Raw genomic sequence first — 20,955 nt, forward strand, 5'->3', positions numbered from 1 at the left:
GATCTGAGGGTTAAAGGAAAAGCAGCCGTTGAAGTGAGCAGCTGGTTTTTAGAAGTATTTCTCCCATTGTAATATTTAATTAGCTCACATAAATATGATAATTTGCTCTGGATAAATGTGTTGCATGCAATTGTTATGACCTCAGTTATCATTTCATTTCAAAAGCCTCAAGAATGAGCAGTATGTCTGAAAGCAGGCGACTTGAGCTGCTTTGCTATGAAGAAAAAGCTAGTCAGAGCTTACGAACTCCTCCAAAACTGACTAAAAGTCAAAACATTAATTGATGTGAACTAATAAATGCAATATCAGATTTCTTTAACGCAAAAGTTTTAGCATATGTATCATCCAAGTGAGGGAGGGAGGGATGGATGCATTAAATTGGCACTAATCTCTACCTCGCCTTTTATAACTCAGAAAATATGCAGATTTAGTTCTAAGAAATTAGCCCTCTGATTTTTTTGCCCCACATCCAAGCTCCAATTGTTACTTATTTGTGCAAAATTACCATCAATTGTACTTGAACACCAGACACTCTAGTCTAAAGTGTCATTTAAACATAATTACACTGAAGCATGGGGAATAATTACCAAACAAAAGCTAAGTTATGGTTCACCCTGTCAGTGAGCACACTCCCAGCTTCCTGTTTCTCTCCATAATCTCCTCTTGATAGTAACGCCAGATTCCTATTGCCCGGCTGGCACAGACTGACCAATGCAGCGCGACCCTTGACGAGGGATTAACACGTCTAACTGTGCTGTTCTGAATGAGAAAGTCAAACTACCCCCCTGTCGGTCTTCCACTCAGCGAGGTTTCTCCTTTTTCTCAGTCTCTCTGTCCCTACTTGTCTCCTCTTGCATTGTCCCCTCAGGTGTTAACTGTGTTAATTGTTGCAAAGGGGAGACTGTGAATTTGCTGTAAAATTTTGTGACCCTCATTTATTTGCCACCAGACCTTTTGCACAGAGAAGAGGCTTGGAAGGAATTATAGTTGGATAGCAGAGACAAATACAGATAAATCAGAGATGGGAGGGGAGGCAGAGAGAAAGCAAAAAAAAGGGATTTTAGTTGGAGGAAAAAAGGAGAAGATGAAAGGATGAGGGATGGCAGAAAAGGGAAAAGGATTGCTGGGGTGTTTTATAGACGCACTCCTCTTAGCCTCCAGGATCATTAATCATCCGGACAGAAGCCCTAACAGCATATACATACACACTTACGGACAAAAACACATTTCCACTCACACAAATTCTCTTCCATTGTCTTTATGGGCGTTCGGTTTCGGTAAAAGCACTTCCCATACTACATTTCAGTCATCGTGGCCATAAGCAAGTATTAGCTTGTTAAAACAAACCCATAAACGCAACCATGCCTATGCCTTTTAGCAAAACAATCTAAGATTTATGGCTTACCACTTTCACCACAACTAGTTTCTACTTTTTATTACTTTGTATTGTGAAAACAATCCTTAACCTTAACTAACACTCTTCAGTAATGGATATTGATCTCTTTTTTTTTCATTAGTGAAGCTATCAGTCCAGAAACTGTGGTGTTTTATGGAAAATGTATATTAAACCATTAAAATAAACACAATGTGCTATTAATGTGAAGCCACCAAAACCACTGCAGTTTATGTCAGAACTTCAAGTCATGCAACTAATTAAATATATAAATATAGAAAACTATGGAGCCCAGTAGAAAAATCTTACATAGTCTGTCTTTCAGATGGAGAAGAAGATGTTTTTATATGTCTGCAAGGAAATTACCCCTTCACTCCATCAGTGCCTATTCATAGTCCTATTGGCATGCAAATTTGCCGCTGACTGGTATCAATCATCTCCTTTTCCTGTCCAACAGTGAGCCCACACTGCTGGAGTTGACATTGAGTTGAGTGCCCACCTCAATGATATAATGGCAGTGTGTGTGTGTGTGTATGTGTATTTATTGCATTGGTGTGCACATAGCCCTGTAGAGTGTGTTAGATTGGATCGAGTAATATTTTAAATAAACGGGCTGAGAAGGTCAAGGAGTCGCCTATGAAGCACGTGAGGATGAGTGAAACAATCAACTGACGGAGAGGGGAATAGGAAATGTGTGTGTGTGTGCATTATGTCTGTGTGTGGAGTGAGCAGGTTTAAGCATATGGCAGAAATGCTACATTTAAAATGAGGACCCAAGTGCAGACAAGGAGGCAAGCAAGGAGACGTGAACGGGAGCCGTTGAACGGAAAGGTTGAGAAAACGCAAGAAGAAAGTTATAGATTTTCTTTTTTTCTGTTCTAAATGGAAACCGTGGTGCGTTAAAAACCCTGTTATGTTACCCAAGGATCTGTGGCAGGTCATTCATTGTCAGTAATGCCTTTTATACTAGTGGGTTTGAATGCACCTCGCTGCTGATGCATTTAAACAGAACTAGAGTAAGCACACTCCACAACCTGTTGCCTGTGTTGCACATCATTTAAAGGAAACACATCATTTCCTTTACTTGGAAACTAAATCGAAATGCTGTGCACCATTTACAGGTTTGAATGTGCCCACAGACTTTAAATAAACACTACTATCTGAACAGAAGGAAGACTATTGAGGAAGGAGCAAACCATCACAAAAGGAAAGAGAAAATAAATAAGGCAGGAAATGAAAACAACAGAGATGGAAAAGTTAATGGAAGCTTTTAGAAAAAAAAAAGGGTATATTGCACTGCAGTGAAATCTGCACACTTTTGACATGAATATGCATAATTTGACACCAAATCGTGTGCAAAGCAGAATTTCAAATTGTCCAGTTAACTTCCCCGTTGAGCTCCACCAAATCCCATAATAGTAGATAAATAGTTGCCTAGCAACAGACCCTAGCAACAGCTGCAGTCTAGATATGCTATCACTGTGCGGGAAACTTGAGGGGAGACATACCTTTACTTTCAGAAAGCAGCCGTTTATTAACACAGAGCTCAGGGAAAACATCAAACTGTACCGAAATGGATCTGCCATATCAGTTGTAGTGTAGACACAGATCCTTTCCCTACTGTTTGCTACCACAGTGAATCACTTTTGATGAGTTAGTGTTCGGGGCTGGCTCACATTTCTGTTGACACACAAACGTGCGCGCACACATACGAGGGAAAATATCCAACTGAGACGGTATAAAAGGTTATTACAGTCTGTTGGCATGAAGCAGGGCCGGGACAATTTCATAGCTCTGAGTCTTAAACTACAGCAAGTTGAGCAACAAACAGAGGAGAAACAGTGAATAGCTTTATGGGTACGGTATATATTTATATCTGTGTATTCTGTCTATTGTGTTGGCCTGCTAACAATACTAAACTGACAAAAGCAATTTATAGTAAAACATCCATTTGTCTCTTTAAAGCGTTAGTAGCAGGTATTGATTGTGCCATTTCTCAAAGTTTGGACAAGCAGTTTTTACTGAATTGAACTGCATTAACATAGGCTGCATAGATGGCCTTGAGCACAAGCACATCTCCTCAATTATCTGAGAATACTGTTTAGCACGCTCCAGCCGGAAGACAAAATGCCTTTTTCTCTCAGCTGATGAGTAATTTCACTCCCCATCCATAAATCAATTATGCATAATCCCCTGATACAGAGAATTAGTGGCCATTTAACATGAGGAAGTTAAGTGTTTGAGTGTGCCGGGAGTGAGCACAACAAAACATGCGACTGTTTAGAGGAGCAGAGTGATGATTTGCTATGACATGAAAAGATGCAGTGATGAAAACATCCTTTATTTCATCAGGACAGTGGATGGGATTTAAAGGGCTATATAACACTACGTAAGTGTTGCTTGCCATGGTCTTGCATTGTGGCTAACACTCCTAAAAGAGCACAACTGCTGCGCTAGAGCGTTAACAAATCTTATCATGTTGATTACACCCACTTGACAGCGATACCCAATATAGAGATGCTAATATATTGTTACATATACACACCTTAGATGTGATTTTTCCATAAAACACCGTTTTTATTACAGACTTGAAGTTTTAGAAAACATATGAACAGCATGTGAAGAGAAGACCAGAAGATATATAACAATTATGGGACAAAAAAAGAAAACCCACTGTGTATTTATAGTTATTCCTCTCCAGAAAGGGGAGATAAAGAGCATTTAGCATCAACAATCAATAAAGAGAAAGAAAACTCAAGTGATAAAGGAGGAAGAATGTAAAATCTATCATTTAATATATTCATAAGCAAAAAGGAAAAAAACATTTTTATGGCTCAGAGCTCTGTGGGGCATTCTTCAGGGACAAATGAAGCCTAAATAATATTCTCCTAAGAGATAAGAATGCACCCTTCATTCCTCCTCCTCATTTGCTCGTTTTGTTCGTTTTGCATATTATCCAAAATGCACTTCCCCCACCCAACAACCCACCACTCCACCCACAAAAAAAACTACACTGCTCCCAAATTGGCATCAAAAGCTCATTATTCAACTACTGATAGACACGCTGGCCGCACATGCGAATCAGAATTGAGTGGCTCGTCCAGCAGTTGCTAACCTGCCTGACGATCTTGAGAAAGATCGGCGCGTGGAGTTAGAAATCAGCACTAAGGAGCAATGTTAACAACATAAGGAGCGCGATCTGAGCAAGGAGAACATTCGATAACGGGGAGACTGACAAACTGAAAAAGTCAGTCCTGTGGGAAAACGTGTAAGCCTGAAAATTTAAAAAGTAAAAAAATCATAATGAGGAGAGAGCTCCTTCTACATTCTCTGGCATCCCTCGCTACCTCCCTTCTTGTCCTGTTCCTGCATCCGTCTGGTTGAAGCAAGCTGATGTTTCCATTTCGGAACGTGTCTCCCTTCGCTTGTCTTCGTCAGCCAAGTCTTTAGCCCACGCTGTGTGAAAGAGGGTGCCTGCCAACACGTTCTAACACACACAGTTACATCTGTAGCGTGCTAAGCCGGTAGGGAATTAGAGCATAAACTGTAGGGCATTGTATCACAACACAAGGTATTTGTGAGAATAAATACAGCTAAAACAACATCCACCTTTAAAAGCATATTTAAAATGGGATAATGATGCAACAGGATGCAAGAATGGAGCATGCCGTGTTGTCTTTTAATGTACATTTGATGGGTGCATTTTTTGGATATGCTATTAAAAATACCTAAAGTAAGGACAGACTGGGTTTGAACTCCAGCAGTCACATAAGCTCCTGCTAAGAATGCACACACACCCTGTAGATGTTTCTCTTTTTTTTTTTTACTTTTCAGAGACTCACTGACTTGGAGCTCACAGTTAAGCTGCCACTGCGGATGAGAGCCAACAATGATGGTGGTGGCAGAAGGAGAGGAGGACAGTGGTTTGGTTGGTTTGCCAGTTGTAGGAGCAGGCAGCTGAGACTAAACGGCAATAATGGCCTAACGAGAACAAATCTGGAGAGCCAAACCAGACAGATAGCCACAGCCTTGTGCCTTACTGGCTCTCTCATTTCTTTGTTAGTCAAATACAGTCACAGTCACAGACAGCAAACAAAAAAAACAATTAAAAAAAGATTCAAAATGTTGGGTGTGAATTTGAAATCAGACTAAAAGATGTGTCAGTTTTTCTCCCCATGTTTTATTACATATCCGGTAAATACAATCTCCAGCTTTCTCTCTCTTTGTGTGTGCACCTTTTCCGTTGTTGTCATCCCCTCCCTACATCCTCTCCCTCTATCCAAACTCCTTGTCTAATTGATATTCTGCACATTTGGTGACTAAGGTTTTTCTCCTTCCCTTCTGCACTAAGGGCTTAACTTTAATGAAAGGGGAGAGGTTGATTACATATGGGGAGCAAAAACTAGGCCTCCATCTCCAGGGAGGAGCGTAGTAGATGAAATGCTGTGTTGAGTTTTATTTCACAATGAAAACAGAGAAGAAAAAAAAAAAAGGAAACTGGGGCTGGGGGGGTGCGCGCATCAATATGTCCTTGGAAGTCAAACTTCCCATTGTGCTCAAGTGTCAGGAATCAAGGACATGGAAAAAGGGATAAAAATATATATATAGTGTTGGTGCTGGCATTTAGGGGATTTAGGCAGGTGCTACTGATACAAGGACACACTAAAACATGCATGCACACTCACACCTCTCAGTACGTGCAGCACCAGCTTGGGAGGCTTCAGCACCACTGTGATGAATAACCTATATCTTTGACTATAACAATAAGATGTGATTGGACAAAGGTGTTGCTGGCTGCTGTCTTGCTGGCAGACAATTTCCACACATAGGAACACGTGGTACTCCCAGTGCTTTTTACCTTTTTGTTTACAGGTTGATGACAGGCGTATATATTATTTTACTTGTCGATATTAAAACTTGTTACCACTAGCTCAGCTGGAAACCATAAGGTTGAGACAAATTGCAAAGCTCTTCTAGTGCTGGCACAGAATTATATATTTGACTGTTCGTGGAGGAAACACTTGACACGATATTATGATTTATTTTATTTTTTATTACATTCCATTTCTTTCAGTTGTATGTACTAAAATGGAAAGGTTTCTTTTTTCTGTCCATGTGTGTAACATATGGATTGTTAAAGCTGCTCATGAGTGTTTGAAAGCTGGGCAGAATTTAGAGGAAACAAGGGAGAAGAAAGAACGCCATTCATTATGGGGCTGGGCAGCAAAAACAAATGAAATATTAGAGGTGTGCATTCAGAATGTTATCACTTTGTGCGTGTTTTTTTCTTCCTGTGAAGTTGTATTTTAAATGATTAAAAAACTTTTCCATCAATCAAAAATAAAACCAACTAATGCCTCATGTTTCTGACCCTTTGCTTTGGTACTCCAAATTATGAACCCTTTTTGTTTTAATTGTACTTAAAATGTATCTAGAACCTGATTTCTGTGACAAAATGTATTCACTGAGTGCATTTTCTTAAAAGGCACACAGCTTCCGCAAGTCGCACAGGATATCTGGGCAAAAACAAGTCATGGAGTTAGAGGAACCCCACCAAACCACCAATTAAACCACCAAACTGTTTGTAGAATTGCTTTTTTTCTAAACCCAGCAAGGGTGAGTGTGTGAAGGTGAAGGAGGTCACTGAGAATTCAACACTCATGCTAACAGAGTCCTCTGCAGAGATGAGATAAACTGCCAGGAGGACAACCATCTCAGCAGCGCTTCATCAATTAGGCCCTTATCCTAGAGTACACAGACAAAAGCCACTTTTATGCAAAAGACATATGACTTGAAGACACCAAGAAACTTTATCTGTGACATTGACCTAGTTAATAAGATCTCTTTAGTGAAGCATTAGTTATTTTAGCATCATGCTACAGGGGTCCTTCTCTAAGCTGAGAGAACAATAAATCCAGCTACAACGGAGCTGGAGTACCTTAAGGCAACTCTCTCACTGTCCTTGAATAGCCCAGCCCGAGACCAGACCTAAACCTCATAATCACTAACATCTGTGGAGTAAAGCTGAAGATTACAGTGCACTTTCCATCCAGTGTGAATGATCTGCTAAAGCGAATGGGATAACCTGCCCAAATCCACCTGTGTAAAGTCTGTGCTGCAGACATTTCCCCAAGAATACTTTAATCTTCATTTACTATAAAATCTGTCTTCTGCGAGGTGGTCTGAATACTTACTTAATGAAACTTCAGTTTGGTCCTTTTTAATGTACAAAGATTTGTTTTAAGTCTTGAAATGCAGACTCATTGGCAAAATGGAAAATTTATGAACTTGAATTTAACTCCACAACAAAATTGCGCAAAAAGTGAAGGCATCAGAATATGGAACATATTGCATGCATCCAGACACAAGTAATACTTAAAAACCTTCATTTTCAACAAATTCTGCCTCATTCCTTAAAAACTAGGAGTGTCTCTAACTGCATAGAGGTAATTAAAATTCTATGTGTGCAGCTGGGGGGAAAAGCGCCCACAAGCTTTTGGGAAGGCTGGTGTAACTGAGATAAAAATCCACTTATTAAGCTCTGTGTCGGGGATGGGAAAAGAAAGGGTGTGGAGAGTAGGTGAGACAAAAGGAGAAGACTGGGGATAGGTGGGCAAGATGTTGTCTCTCTTTACGTGCTGCTTCCATCTTTTTCATCTTTCTCCCAGCATTCCTCTCAGTCTCACACCCTTTCTCCATCTCATTTATTTATTTACTCTCTCAATCTTACTTTCCATTTCTCCTGGCATTGTGTGTATAAAGTAGTTTCCCTACCTGAGATGCACTTCGATGTCTTGATTTCAGACCGACAAACAGACCCAGGGACCTTTTTAAAGATGTTTACACTTGCATCTATCTAATGGGCAAGTCAGTGTAATCTAAATCGCAACTCGCATACACCACTGCGCCTACATTAGAGGGTGTATGTGTGTCTTTGTGTGTATGTGAGATGAGTAGGAGGAGAAGCTAAGCAATATAAGAATGTGCAAATAAACCAAAACAAACAGGTGCTGCTCAAGGAAGGTGATGTTTGCAAGAGACTTAATACGTGTGGTGGCTAACGGAAGCTTCTAAACACATAAACACAATATACCGGCAGGCACGCGCTAAGACAATGTCTCACTGATGTATGTCTCTCACTCACGTGCATTTTTCCACCTCAGTTTACCTGTAATCTCATCGGGTTTGAATACACCCACATACATGCAAACAAACAGCCCACTCAACAGTACACTATTGCATCTGCAGTCTCAGGGGTCCCCTTGCACTTGAGCTAAAGCTATGAGATGCAGCCTAGCCTAGCCCTTCCTGCCTGACTGCCTGCTAGCATTTACTGCAGGGAGGGGAGAGAATGACCCAGTTGTGAGGCAAACTATTCTCTGCAGAGAGAGAGACAGAGAGAGAGAAAGAAGAGGTAGAGGAAAGGAAAAGGTGCGCAGGGGTGCTGACTACCCCAAAAGACCTACGGTGAGCAATGATTGGCTACAGGCGTGCGAGGAAGGAAGCAGTGAGAGAAGGAGGAGAGACAGTGGGCTCACCTGCAGTGATGTGTCCTCTATAGCTACACAAACCTGAGCCATACATCACAGAAATTTGAAGAGAATTATTGGAGCAATATTGGTGAAAAAGAATAGAGGTTTAGAAGCGGGGTTATTTAGCTTCCAAGTACCCAAAGGATATGCGTAACTGGAGATATAAGGATGCTACATGTCACAAACTACCACTAATATAAAAAAAAAAAAAGATGGGGAAAGACAGATCATCTACTAATAATGTCAAGATAAATTAATTACAAGCAAAATGATGCAAGTCTGTGTAAAGTGAAATTAAAAAGACATACTCAACACGAGGAACGTTTGATTGGATTTTAATGAAATGAACTAATCCTCATTCATCAGGAACTTCAGTTACAACTGGTTTTGACAGAAAAACTAAATATTAAATGTGGAGTTTGGGGCAGTTTTTTTTCCTGCCTCTATTCTTTGTATGGTTTAAATGCTATTCTTGGGTACAAGAACATAAATTTGCAGTATGGGAGGTGCTGATGGGAAATTACACTCTGGCCCTGCCAGGATTACTGTTAGCTATCTATCTACTGGAATGTACAGGAACACACTGTGCGATTAGTTGCTAGACATTGTATTGATTTTCTACTTCTGGAGCACAAATTAACTACGGCCATTCAATGATTTGACACGCAGGCTAATACTTATGCATAAAGTAAAACCTGAATGAGAAATTATACGCTTAAATTTCAGATGAGTGGAGCAACTGTAAACTTTCTTTTCCTGTGCTATAGCTGGTGATTCCTTATCTTTTCACCCACTGCTGACATGAGTAGAAGTTTGTGCCTGCGTAGGTGTGTTTGTATGTGTATTAGAGGCAGCTATGCTTGGAGTGTTTCTCAGTTACCTACTTAATGATCAATCAGTGGAAGAGAGAGGTGCACAGAGAGAGAGCTTGGGCATAATTATATACCCCTGTGGTAGCTTGACACAGGCTTCTTATATGGCCGAAGAATGTTAACAGAGATGCTAATTAACTGCCTGAGCACATATAGGCTCTCAGAGAGAGGTCGATCGAAATGCTTATCTTCTACCATCTGGATGTCTGTGAATAAAATTAATACAATTCAATTATTTCAGTTATGCTTAGGATGTTTGTATATTAGAATCCAGATGTTTTCCCATAATATTTTAGTTGCTTTTTTGCTTTCTTACAACTTTTTGTTTCCCTGTATATTATGCATATAAGTACTTGCATGTGTTTGTGTGACATGGAAATCTGTCTAGAGCAGGGGTGTCAAACTCAAATACACAGTGGGCCAAAATTCAAAACTGGAACAAAGTCGCGGGCTAACATTAATATTTATTGAAAAAAAAAAAATCTTTCTCCAGATATAAGAATGAATCTTTTCTTATGGACTCAAATAAGTTTTGCCTGAAAACTGAATATGGAACAAGCAAAGCTTAATACTAAACAATATATATATTAGCTGTATAATACCAGTAGGCCAGCTCTAATAGTAATTTGGTATGGCTTCGCGGGCCAAATGTAATTAGGCTGCGGGCCAAATTTGGCCCGCGGGCCAGAGTTTGACACCTATGGTCTAGAGGATCTTTTTGGATTCAACAGCAAAAACAAGCAAAAAATGTCCCTTGGATTTCCTTCGGTATGTCACAAATCACCCCTTCAACTGGAATTTTATTTCAGGAGAGAGGACAAAGAACCGGGTAGGGTCTGTGGTGAATGATATGAGGGGTTTGGAGTTTGTGTGACCAAAATAATAATGCACTAGCATGTTGTTAGCGCAATCAGGATGTTTCTGCTGAATGTTCTCCCTCGGGTATCTCAGGAGGTTACAGCAGAACTTCATGTTGATGGTCTGGCCTTGGTGGATACCCATATGAATGATCAAAAACATGTTAAGTATAACCCTGGTAGTGCAGCTGACCTGATACACCACTTTTGGGCTCAAACACTGTTGACACTTCTGGGTTAAACAGTTTTTTTAAACTGCTCAGTTCTCATCATCACCATGATTTTTGGCATGAACCTCTGGTCAGACTCTCAAAGTTGATCTTTTCAGGTTTGAGATCACGTTGGAATTGCAGATGTTTTAAAGCAATCCAAAAATTAAAAGAAAAAAAACAGCTGAAATGGCCTTGAAGGGAAAATTGGCAAGATTTAAATCTGGTATTCTTTTCAATTTGTATGAGTATTATATGTCTCATAGCTTTTTGATTTCACCTTATTTTAAAGCTGCCATGCACAAAGAACAGTTGCATGTATTTGTATTAAGTGACAACATTAAGTGGAGTTAAAATTTTAAAGTTACTAGAAATGGAGTCTTTTTTAAACATAACTCTGGATGCGTCAAATGCTAAACATAACTCATTGTATATTGTTTACAGTTTTTGTCTTGATCTGTTGATGTCAAAATGATAACACGGCTTGTAAACTGGTTACTAACCAAACGTCAGTGTTAGTGACGGCGCTTAACTGAATAAAAAAAACAGAAAAAAGGTTTGACTAAGTTTAGAATGCTTCATAATAGAAGCCCCATGACTGCCTGGCAAAGCTATCCGAGTGAGCAGCTTGTAAACACACACAAGCTGCCAGCTTTTCTCACTGGACAGTCACACAACATGTTAATTAGAATAGAGGGTGGAGGAAAAGGGAGAGGAAGGAAGCACAGAATGACAGACATATAAAAGCACAGGAAGGGGGAGAAGAATGAAAGGAAAAAAAACTATTTTCTGCAGGTGTTTTTGTCTGTTGTGATTCACCTGCCATCTTCCTTCTGTTTGAAGTTTCTTAAAGCCATCCTAACGCAGCTGAAATGGCAGCTGACGGTGCAGCACACTATCTGAGATACTAACAAGCTCCTTGTATATTTGCTAAAAAGGGATCCAAATTAGGCATCCACCACATTCACAAAGTGAAGCCCCACTTTTCCAGTAGCTCACTGATAGCTGTAATGTTCAGAAGGCATTTGCTTGCATTAGATGCAGTGCTAGCCAAAATTCATGTCATGTCCACACATCATAAATTCAACAGTCAAAAGAGAAACTGTTGCAGCGTTTTACTCCACGCCAGGGAAAATGTATTCAAACGCACGCAAAATAAGACAAGAAAATAATTTAAATTGACAAAATAAAAGGTCTTTCCCAAGGTCTAAAAATTCTGACATTTTCGTACTAGATTAACAGCCCTGTTAGGAAATTAATAAACATCAGGCATGAATTATACATGGGATCAAAGCATAGACACCAGATTCCTTGGCAGCCCTTTGATTTGTTTATATATCCAGACCCTTACTTGTCCTTCTAAATAGGTAACCTCATCTTAACCCTGAGCCAACAACATGTCAGGGTCAGATAAAGTTCAAACTGTCAGGAAACACAGAGATCAGACTGAAGTTCGCCACTCTCTAACTTCTCTGCTGGCTCAAGCCATTCAAATGCGCATACACACTGTGGAGAATAGCCACTCAAATCACTCATAGCTCAATATGCTGCCACATACTCACAAGAGTGAAATGAACATCAAACTCCATTTCACCACTCTCACCCTCTCACTTTACCCTTTCTCAATATTCTCTCCATCTCTGTAGCTTTCATCTTTTATTCTTGCCTGCCAATTTTGCCCTCTACACTCTTTCAGTCTCTCAGTGCAGAGCTCTGCTTTCTGCTGCTGTTCACCCACTCTTCCTCCTTCTCGTTTCAGTGAAGATCTGTGTAAATAATCAAAAAAGAACATCTGAGCAACCCTTGTATCTGCATATTAATTCAATTTCAGCTGAAGGTTGGAAAGCATTAAGTATACATATAATATAACATCGAACTATACACTGAGATACTTAAATGACTAAGAGTTGTTATAGCAAATCATTGAGTTAGTGCAATATAAACAACAGTCTGCAACACCACATGGGCCATTCATAGCTGGGGGCTCACCTTTGTGATACCTCCAGCTGGAGCTTAAAACCACCAAGGGTGTGTGTGTGTGCAAACATGGTGGTGTCAACCTGCAGTGAAGCAGCTGGTTACCAAGGTTTGGTTTTGTGTGCGTACATGCATGTGTGCTCAGCCCGGCTCGGCTCCTGACAGCTCATCAATTATCAAGAAACCTTGGAAAGAAGGGATAAGGCCATGCTACAGCAATGGCATCTATAAATACACCCCCTGAATGACACAAGTAACGTGAACAGCTATTTTTACATACGATCACACACACCCACACACAAAGGCTAGCAGCCAAGTACACTGAATGCACAAGCAATGTCATCCACTAAAGCAGGGCACTTTGGGTATCTGTTGAGTCAGGCCACTGCTGACTCTGCTTACCCGAGCACCATGAGATACTGTGTCTAAATCAAAGGAGAAATTGCTTTCCTAACTAAACGCCTAACCCATTTCCACACATCAGCTCTGGATGATGTGGGGAGAATCGGGTCCAAGCATTGTCTGAAGTTGCACTTTCTCACACGAAGCACATAACAGGAGAAGCTCTGCGTCAGATGTACTCATATTATTGGTAAGGCTAGAGGTGACAGCTCAGTATAAGGAGGCAGATAGATAAAACCTCAGCTCCCTCACTGTGAATTCTCCAGACAACTACCTGCACTATTCATACACTGGCTCAGTCAGACATTACAACACAGGTATTGTACAAGCTGGCAGGCCAAGCTACAGTCAGTGTCTGATCTGACTGATTCAGAAATTTTATTGCTGGATAAGTCCGAGCTTTGCCATTCTGTGCTGGATTATTTTTCACTCCGTTTTGCTCTGCATCCAGCCTTTTTCTACTCTCTCACTCACACAGTATATCTCTGTCCGGAGCTCTTTACGCGTCTCTTCTGTTTCACCATTATGGTTTCATTTAACTTAGCATAATTCCACGTTTCATTCTACCCACCATCCAATGATGGAGAACTTTAGTGTCTCCAAGGAGTCTACAAAATCTGAAATAAAACAAATGAAGTTGGAGTTGGCTAAAGAAGCTGATACCACGACATGAATCATATTCATGCAACTTTATATTTACTCAACATTTCTCTCTCTGGTTTATCTCACATAACCAGTGCCTTAAACCATACTTAATTTCCCTGCTATTCTATTTTTCCTACCCCCATTTTCCCCTTCTCTGTTCAACACAACCTCATATCATCCCCAAGCTAAAGCTAAGGCTTCCTTAGTGAATACAACACGGATTCTGCCTTCTGCCCATTCAGACGGCCTGGCTACTGAATGAGGGTTTTTGTCGTGGCACACGAGGCAATCACTGTCTTCTGATGCTCTTCCCAGGCCACTAATGGACTTTCCTTCTCATTAGCTCCCATGATTTTCTGCACACAATTGACCAATATATATAGAGAGACTCATATACAAATATGAAATGCACACACAGGCTATTAACCAACCCCGTAACTGTAGAGAAGGAATGGGAATTGGGGTAGAGGCCTAAGTAAACCTTGTCCACCAAGCACTTAGCAGAAGACGATCCATAGAAAAACAACTGGCTGGGAAGAATGGTGCACTAAAAGAGTCAAGAAACGAAGCATAAGGTGAAGGAGGGTGCAAAATGTTGGAGGACGTTCCCTTAGACTTTCCCTTAGCAGAGTAACAGCAGGCGCTAATACAGCGAGACAAAGACACTAGCTCTCTTATAATGTGTGTTAAATCAGCCTCATAGCCGTGAGTTGGACAGCAGTGTCATCAAATACCAGCCTGCTGTCATCAGATCAGGTTATCCTATCGTTCACTCCGTTTATTGTATCAGCATAATATTTACACTGTGTGCGCTACACCGTCAGCTTCCCTGGGAATTAAACACTGAATGGGTCACAACACACTCGGATACGTGCATGTGTGTTTTGCCTCCACTCTATACGTTTAATTCCGCGCGTTTGGAGCAGCCAGTGCTACCATGGCAACTCACGTCTGGGCTTTTGCAAGCTAGTGTGGGAGCAGCAACACACACACACAAAACCCAGGCAACTAGCAAGACTGCTGTGGAATACTTAAAAGTAGGAGAGCATTGACATTCTGGGAATACTTGCTGAGCACTGCAGCGGTTTAGACCACTGCCCAGGAATGAATGGGCGACTGGGTGGGGTTTGTAATGGCTACTGGCCAAGGTGATAATAGCTGTGTCTGTGTGCGAGTGTTCGCGCCTGTGTTCAAGAGTATTGTGTTTATAGCATAACAAGGAGTAGGCAGAAATGATAAGTCACTGTCTACACACATGCACGCGATGCCTACCCCGTCCTAAAGCATATTTCATCATTAACTTTAAGCAGTTAATCCTCTGCTCCACTGACCACGGCTCAGCTCAGCCCATTTCAATAATCTGCATCTGGGGCTAACCAACCTATCATACACACACACGCACAGACAAACGCATACACACTTGCAAAACAATGACACAATTAACCCGTAAAACATATGGGACTGGTCCAGCACAATAAATATCTCAAGAAAAATCTCTCACACCTGCACACATCTATCTACACACAATCTATTGTGCTGACAGAAAAGCCAGCTAGAAAAAAAATGTTCATTTATTAGACGAGGATACCGTAGACAGATAGCAAAGGGGAGGGGAAAATCCCATTGCTGGAGAGATGGGTAATGAGACAGTCAAGGCACAGTAAGCTGTATTGCGCTTGAACAGAAATTGACAGGGGTTGAGTCAAAAGTGAGAGTTTGACCTTTCCCTTTCCAGCAACAAACATTAACCATTTGGTGTTGAAATTGACCTGTTTTTTGCTCATGCAATCTCCCCTGACAACTTTAAATGACAGATCTCCCAGTCTCTATGCAACTCCTCTCCTTCAAGAAGCTATAGCTTTGTAAACTATCGTTTATTCTCCATCGCGTAACCCTCTCTTTTCATTTCCTTGTTCCCTTATCAACGAAATTCTTCTTGGATCTTCTTCTTTGTTTTCTCTGTGTCTTCCCACCTCCTCTTTTCTTCCATTTTCACCATCTGACTGGGACAGATTGAAATGTAGAGGCAGGAAAAAAGAGTGCTAGCTGCCTTTTTTCCAAATACTGTGAAAGGCTTTGAACCATGCGTGCATCCAGTATCTAGGACAGAGAAAAACATTTATGGTGAGCTTTTCCAACCTTCGCATGTACTGCCTCACTCATTTTTCTGTTACTTTCCATGTCAAGTTCAAGGTTAGCTGCTCATTGTATTGAGTGCCAATGCTCCCCCATTGGGACGGACAGAGGGGAGATGCATTAGCACCTCGGCAGGTGGCCTTCAATCTCATCTCTCGACTCTCTTTTCCCTCAACACGTTCTTCTTGTCCCCTAGTCCACCTCTCGAACCATGGCCCCATGGGGATACCTGGCCAGCCTTTGTCCAGTAGTGTGTAGATGGACTGCTAGGTGTGGGCGCAAGTGTTCACTGATGCATGTGTGCATGCTTATCCCGATTCAAACAATAATGTGCAACGTGTGAGTATCACCGATGTGAACCTCTCATGTGTAGTACGACCAGATGACCATGAACTAAACCAAAGCCTGCAGGGGGTTAAGGTTTTCCCCTTGACCTGCTGGTGTCTACTGGCCTGCAGTAAATGGGTTTAAACCTTACCCCAACCACAGCCTTTTATCTCCATCATATCCCCATCTCCTCCTCAAGCCACAGGCCAATGAGCACACAAACTGACCGACTGGCTGAAGGAAGCCATATGGTCCATTCACTTCCACTAGCAGGAGGTAGCCATCAAAGAGCTTTCACAGCAATTCAATTCAGAACATACAGAGGGAGTGAGAGAGATGAAGGGAAAAGGAAGAGGGGAACTTATTAAGAGAAGGGCAAACAGAGGTGGCAATAGGGAGTGAAAGCAAAGAAATGAGGAGAAAGCAGTTGCAAGTGTGCTGAAGAGTGCAGAGGAAATGCAGCTCTATAATAATAAAAAAAAAAACATGGAAAAGGGTTCCAAGTTTTACGTTTTGTTTGAGACAGTAACAGCCAAGCATGGCTGTAGTTGTGGGCGTATACAAAACCCCACTGTTTAGTAGTACTGCTTTCTATATGATAACATGATGGTGTTATCAAAGTCCACTCACTCTAGACTCTGTCAAAACAGACTTTGGGCCATACAGCCACTGAGCATTAATGGGCATCTAAGGCAAGTGCTGATTTGTGTGAATGTGCTTTAATGTGTGTGCCCTTTACAAGCATAGAACCTGTATATGTTAGGAATATGAGTGTGAAGTGAGAAATTCAAGCTTGCCCTTACATCTTAAAACAACTGCCACAGAGAAGAAAAAGAGTAAAACCGAATACTGGCAAACTTTACTCTCCAGACTCTGGTCACCTGCAACTGATCTCCATTTTAGTTTGAAGTTAAGGCAGAGTTCGGTTAGTTGTGCATTGTCTTAGTTCAGGATGAGTTTAAGGGCTTGATGATAAATTAAGCTAATGAAAATCTAATCAGCACAGCCATGGCATATCTACGTCTGTACTCTGATCCGCGAGCCTCACATTATGCTAGCAAAATTTTATTCTAACCTCTATTACGTTAAAGTATTTCACAGGCAAATTGAATTTAATTCACTCAGCGCCCTGCCCAGCTCAACGTCATGATGCCATAAACGTGAGCCTGTAAACACTAACATTTAGCTCACCGAAACGCCACTCCATTAAACCCGATCCACTCTCTTTTACCGTAAATGCTTATATTTACTCTGGGTGATGTGTTAGTCACAAGATCATAAATAACAGTGAGAAAAAACTGAGACTGAAAGACAGTCAGTGAGTGAATCCCAGAAGGAGGAGGAGGGGGCTGAGGGGTGGAACAAGTGAGGTGGGGGAGTGTGTATAAATCAACATCCATTAGCCGAGGGGTTATAAAGTCACTGATGAAGGAGGTGGACTGAAGTTCAGACTTTTTATTGTCTTGTTGTTGTCTTTTATTGCCTGTGATGTCATCTAATGGTATACAGTTAATGACATGGGAGGGGAAGTATATACATGGGAGGGGAGGATGTGGCTGTAATAGCCCAATGTGTGTACAACTGTGTTGACACAGAGTATTGATCACCTTTGTGTGTTAGGTTTCGGAGGTTTTTTTTCTTTATGCCTGAATATAATGAATCTGAACAATCCTGCAGACTGGATTCATACAGGAATTTAGTGGAAGCAATATAATATAAACATTATAGAAGAAATAGTGTTCAATTTGCCTGTGTGTATCAGCAGAAGACCTTTCAGCATTGGGTCCACATTCTGATCTCAGTAGTATCTTTGTTTCCTCTGTTTTTCATCCTTCTACTGTCTCACACAAACACTCTTTCTCCTTTTATGACTTTCATTTCTGGAATATAGCTCATCTCTGTTCAGCCCCTGCTGCTCAACCCTACCTCGCTTCCCTCACTCATCTCTCCTGTGCTCCTCTCCTTCCCCAGGCCTTTAAGACTCACTGGCCTAACCGCCCTCTAGAATTAGTCTCAGTCATGGCCTTATAATACATATGTGCGTGTGTATATGTGTGTGAATGTGTGGGGAAGTACAGTGAAAGTACAGGTTGCTACCAAGTTCTATCACACCTAGCAGCAGTGCATCATCCCATTAACTCTGAAAAGGGCTACCACACGCAGGAGGGCACAGGGGCATGAAGGGAGTCTAAGGTGGTAACCACAACACTCCAAAGCCCAGCTTATCCAGTGCTGTTTAACTCTGAGGAGACAAATCTTGTGGAGTTAGAGGCTCTTCTGTCACACAGAGTGTGACATGTTCTTCTAAGACAAACAGTTATGGTCACAAAGACACTCACAAATGCCCTAGTTAAAAGAATTCTAGAAATTTGTAGAGAAGATTTTTGTAACCTAGGATCATTACTACAACGTTCAGTTACTACACACACAGATGTGAGAAACCCTAAATTATAAAGGACGGGAGTGACTCATAGTTCCTTTCATCACCAGGCTATGAATTTGCCTAAATTTCTTAATAAATGATGTATTTAATTTTATTCTGATGACTTAATTTGCCTCGAGGAAGAGCTAAGAAACTTCATCCAATCAATTCTGCAACATGCTGATCTGGGCTGTCTAGCAACTTCTGCAACATGCTGATGTGTGCTACAATCGGCCCCCAGGGCTGTGGATTTTATACAAGTCCAAAGTGAGGGAAAAGTACAGCGGATACCACTGATACAGGCGAATACGAGTGTATGTGTGATATATGGCGCAGTGGATGAGGAGGATGTTGAGAGATACCAGATAGGCTTTACTGTAGGAATAAACCCCCAAAGGGGCACGCCTGATCCCCTTTCCTCAAAACACACACACACGCATGCACACACCACACTCGCTTTCTCTCTACCCTGAAGTACACACACTTCCTCCATCCGCTCTCCCACTGTTTTATGTACACACCTACACACAAACACACACATCTCTTCTACTGCGAATACAGCCGAGTCAGCTGATTTGCCTGAAAGTCAATCTGCCTCCTTACTACTATCCTTCCTCCAATCCAGTAGTCCCCAATTCCCAGCCCTTACTCTACATTCTAACTGAGAGAAAGCAAATCTCTCCCTCTATCAATTCAACCATCTGTGCTATCTTTCAACCTATATTTGTCTCCCTTACCTTCTTGACTTGACCGCTTTTTGTTCCCACGAAGACCAGCGAGTGGTTCTTGTAGACGTAGGCAATGACTGAGGACATTTTGTCAACGGCGTCAGAAAAGAGAGGCTTGCCTCTCACCATCTCAGAGACGCCCAATGGAGCATTCATGTCCAGGCCACAAAAGTCGTCGTCAATGGTCAAGAGCTGCAAGGAAAACAACAATTAGCGCAATCAGATTTTTTTTAACCCATAAAAACTAAAATGGTGCTGCGTGAGGTGCTCATTTGGCAAACTCCTATGAATTCATATGTTAATTTCTCGTGAGAACAAAAATACAACATCTGACTGTAAAGGGTATTTCTATAAGGGAAGATGAGCAGGGTGGAGAAACATTTTGGATGTGAAAGATAATCTCTGACCATCGGCTGGCCACAAGATACAGCAAATGTGGGGAGGGAAAAAGAAGAGACGAGAATGGGAGAAGACTGCAGTCAGCCTCAAGTTCTGTAATAATGCCAGAGGCTGCTCTGTCAGGCACAATTCCCTACCGTCCACCCAATGCAACAGCAACTGTAGAAATGCCTGTGCAGCAAGATATCCAATGTGAAGTGATTCAACGTGAACTGAGTTTAAAAAAAAGAGAAAAAAAGGAAAAGCAGTGCTGCATTATCACAGGGCTGTGAGGCAAAACACTGCAATGCATTTAAATATATATAGAAACCGATTTAGAGCAGGGAGAACTACAACTCTAGACGAGGTTCTTCTGTTACGCTTTCAGTGTAGACATGCCGCTGTGATTTTGTAATTACATGTAGATAGGTGTGCTTCATGTCCTATGCCTCTCTACACTTTATGTTTGCGTGCATGTGTTTAATCCTGTCAGCTGGTATTTTTTCTGCAGTCACAGTGGGCAGAATGACTTATAGGTTTTGATAAGAGAACAATGGCGTGGTGGATTGGTCATTATTCGGAGCGCATGGGTTGAAACGCTTTTTTTTTTTTTTTTCAGTTTATGACTGAAGCAGCCGCTGCTTGATTAATCGCTTCGTAATGTTGTGGTTTGCTGCAGGGTGAAATGCAACTGCACGTGGTACCGCTTTCCTTAAAAAGAAAAGAAATGATCAAAACCATCAGTAAATTTCATTGTTCATGATATCCACACTTTACTGTATTGACTGGATCCTGAAAGGTCAGCCATTAATTGTGCAAATGGATTCACTTCTTTGACACCAGTGTCCTCACCAGAGTCGACAAAAAAGTAGAGCAATGCCTTATAGTCAATCCACACTAGCTGTGCACTGGTAATTGTACCGCTGGAAAAGTTATTTGGTAATAAATCCAAAGGTGAAGCACCAGATTCAGCTGCATTTTGCTGGACGGTTCTTAACGATCCCTAATTTTATAAAAATATGTTTTTATTAGGGGTGCAACGATACTCGTATTGATATTGAACCGTTCGATACAGTG

At 41.3% G+C, this 20,955-nt stretch overlaps 1 protein-coding gene across 1 annotated transcript in view; it reads right to left on the minus strand.

The window, feature by feature from the left end:
- plxna4 (plexin A4) overlaps positions 1–20,955 on the minus strand; it is a 241,588-nt gene that overhangs the window by 178,263 nt on the left and 42,370 nt on the right. The window contains exon 3 of the mRNA XM_006780708.3: positions 19,510–19,692. Coding sequence (XP_006780771.1) covers positions 19,510–19,692 — 183 coding nt within the window. The remainder of the gene's footprint in view (positions 1–19,509; positions 19,693–20,955) is intronic.

The sequence above is a fragment of the Neolamprologus brichardi genome, chromosome 17, assembly GCF_056152115.1.
Source record: "Neolamprologus brichardi isolate AB-2024 chromosome 17, ASM5615211v1, whole genome shotgun sequence".
NCBI lineage: Eukaryota > Metazoa > Chordata > Actinopteri > Cichliformes > Cichlidae > Neolamprologus > Neolamprologus brichardi.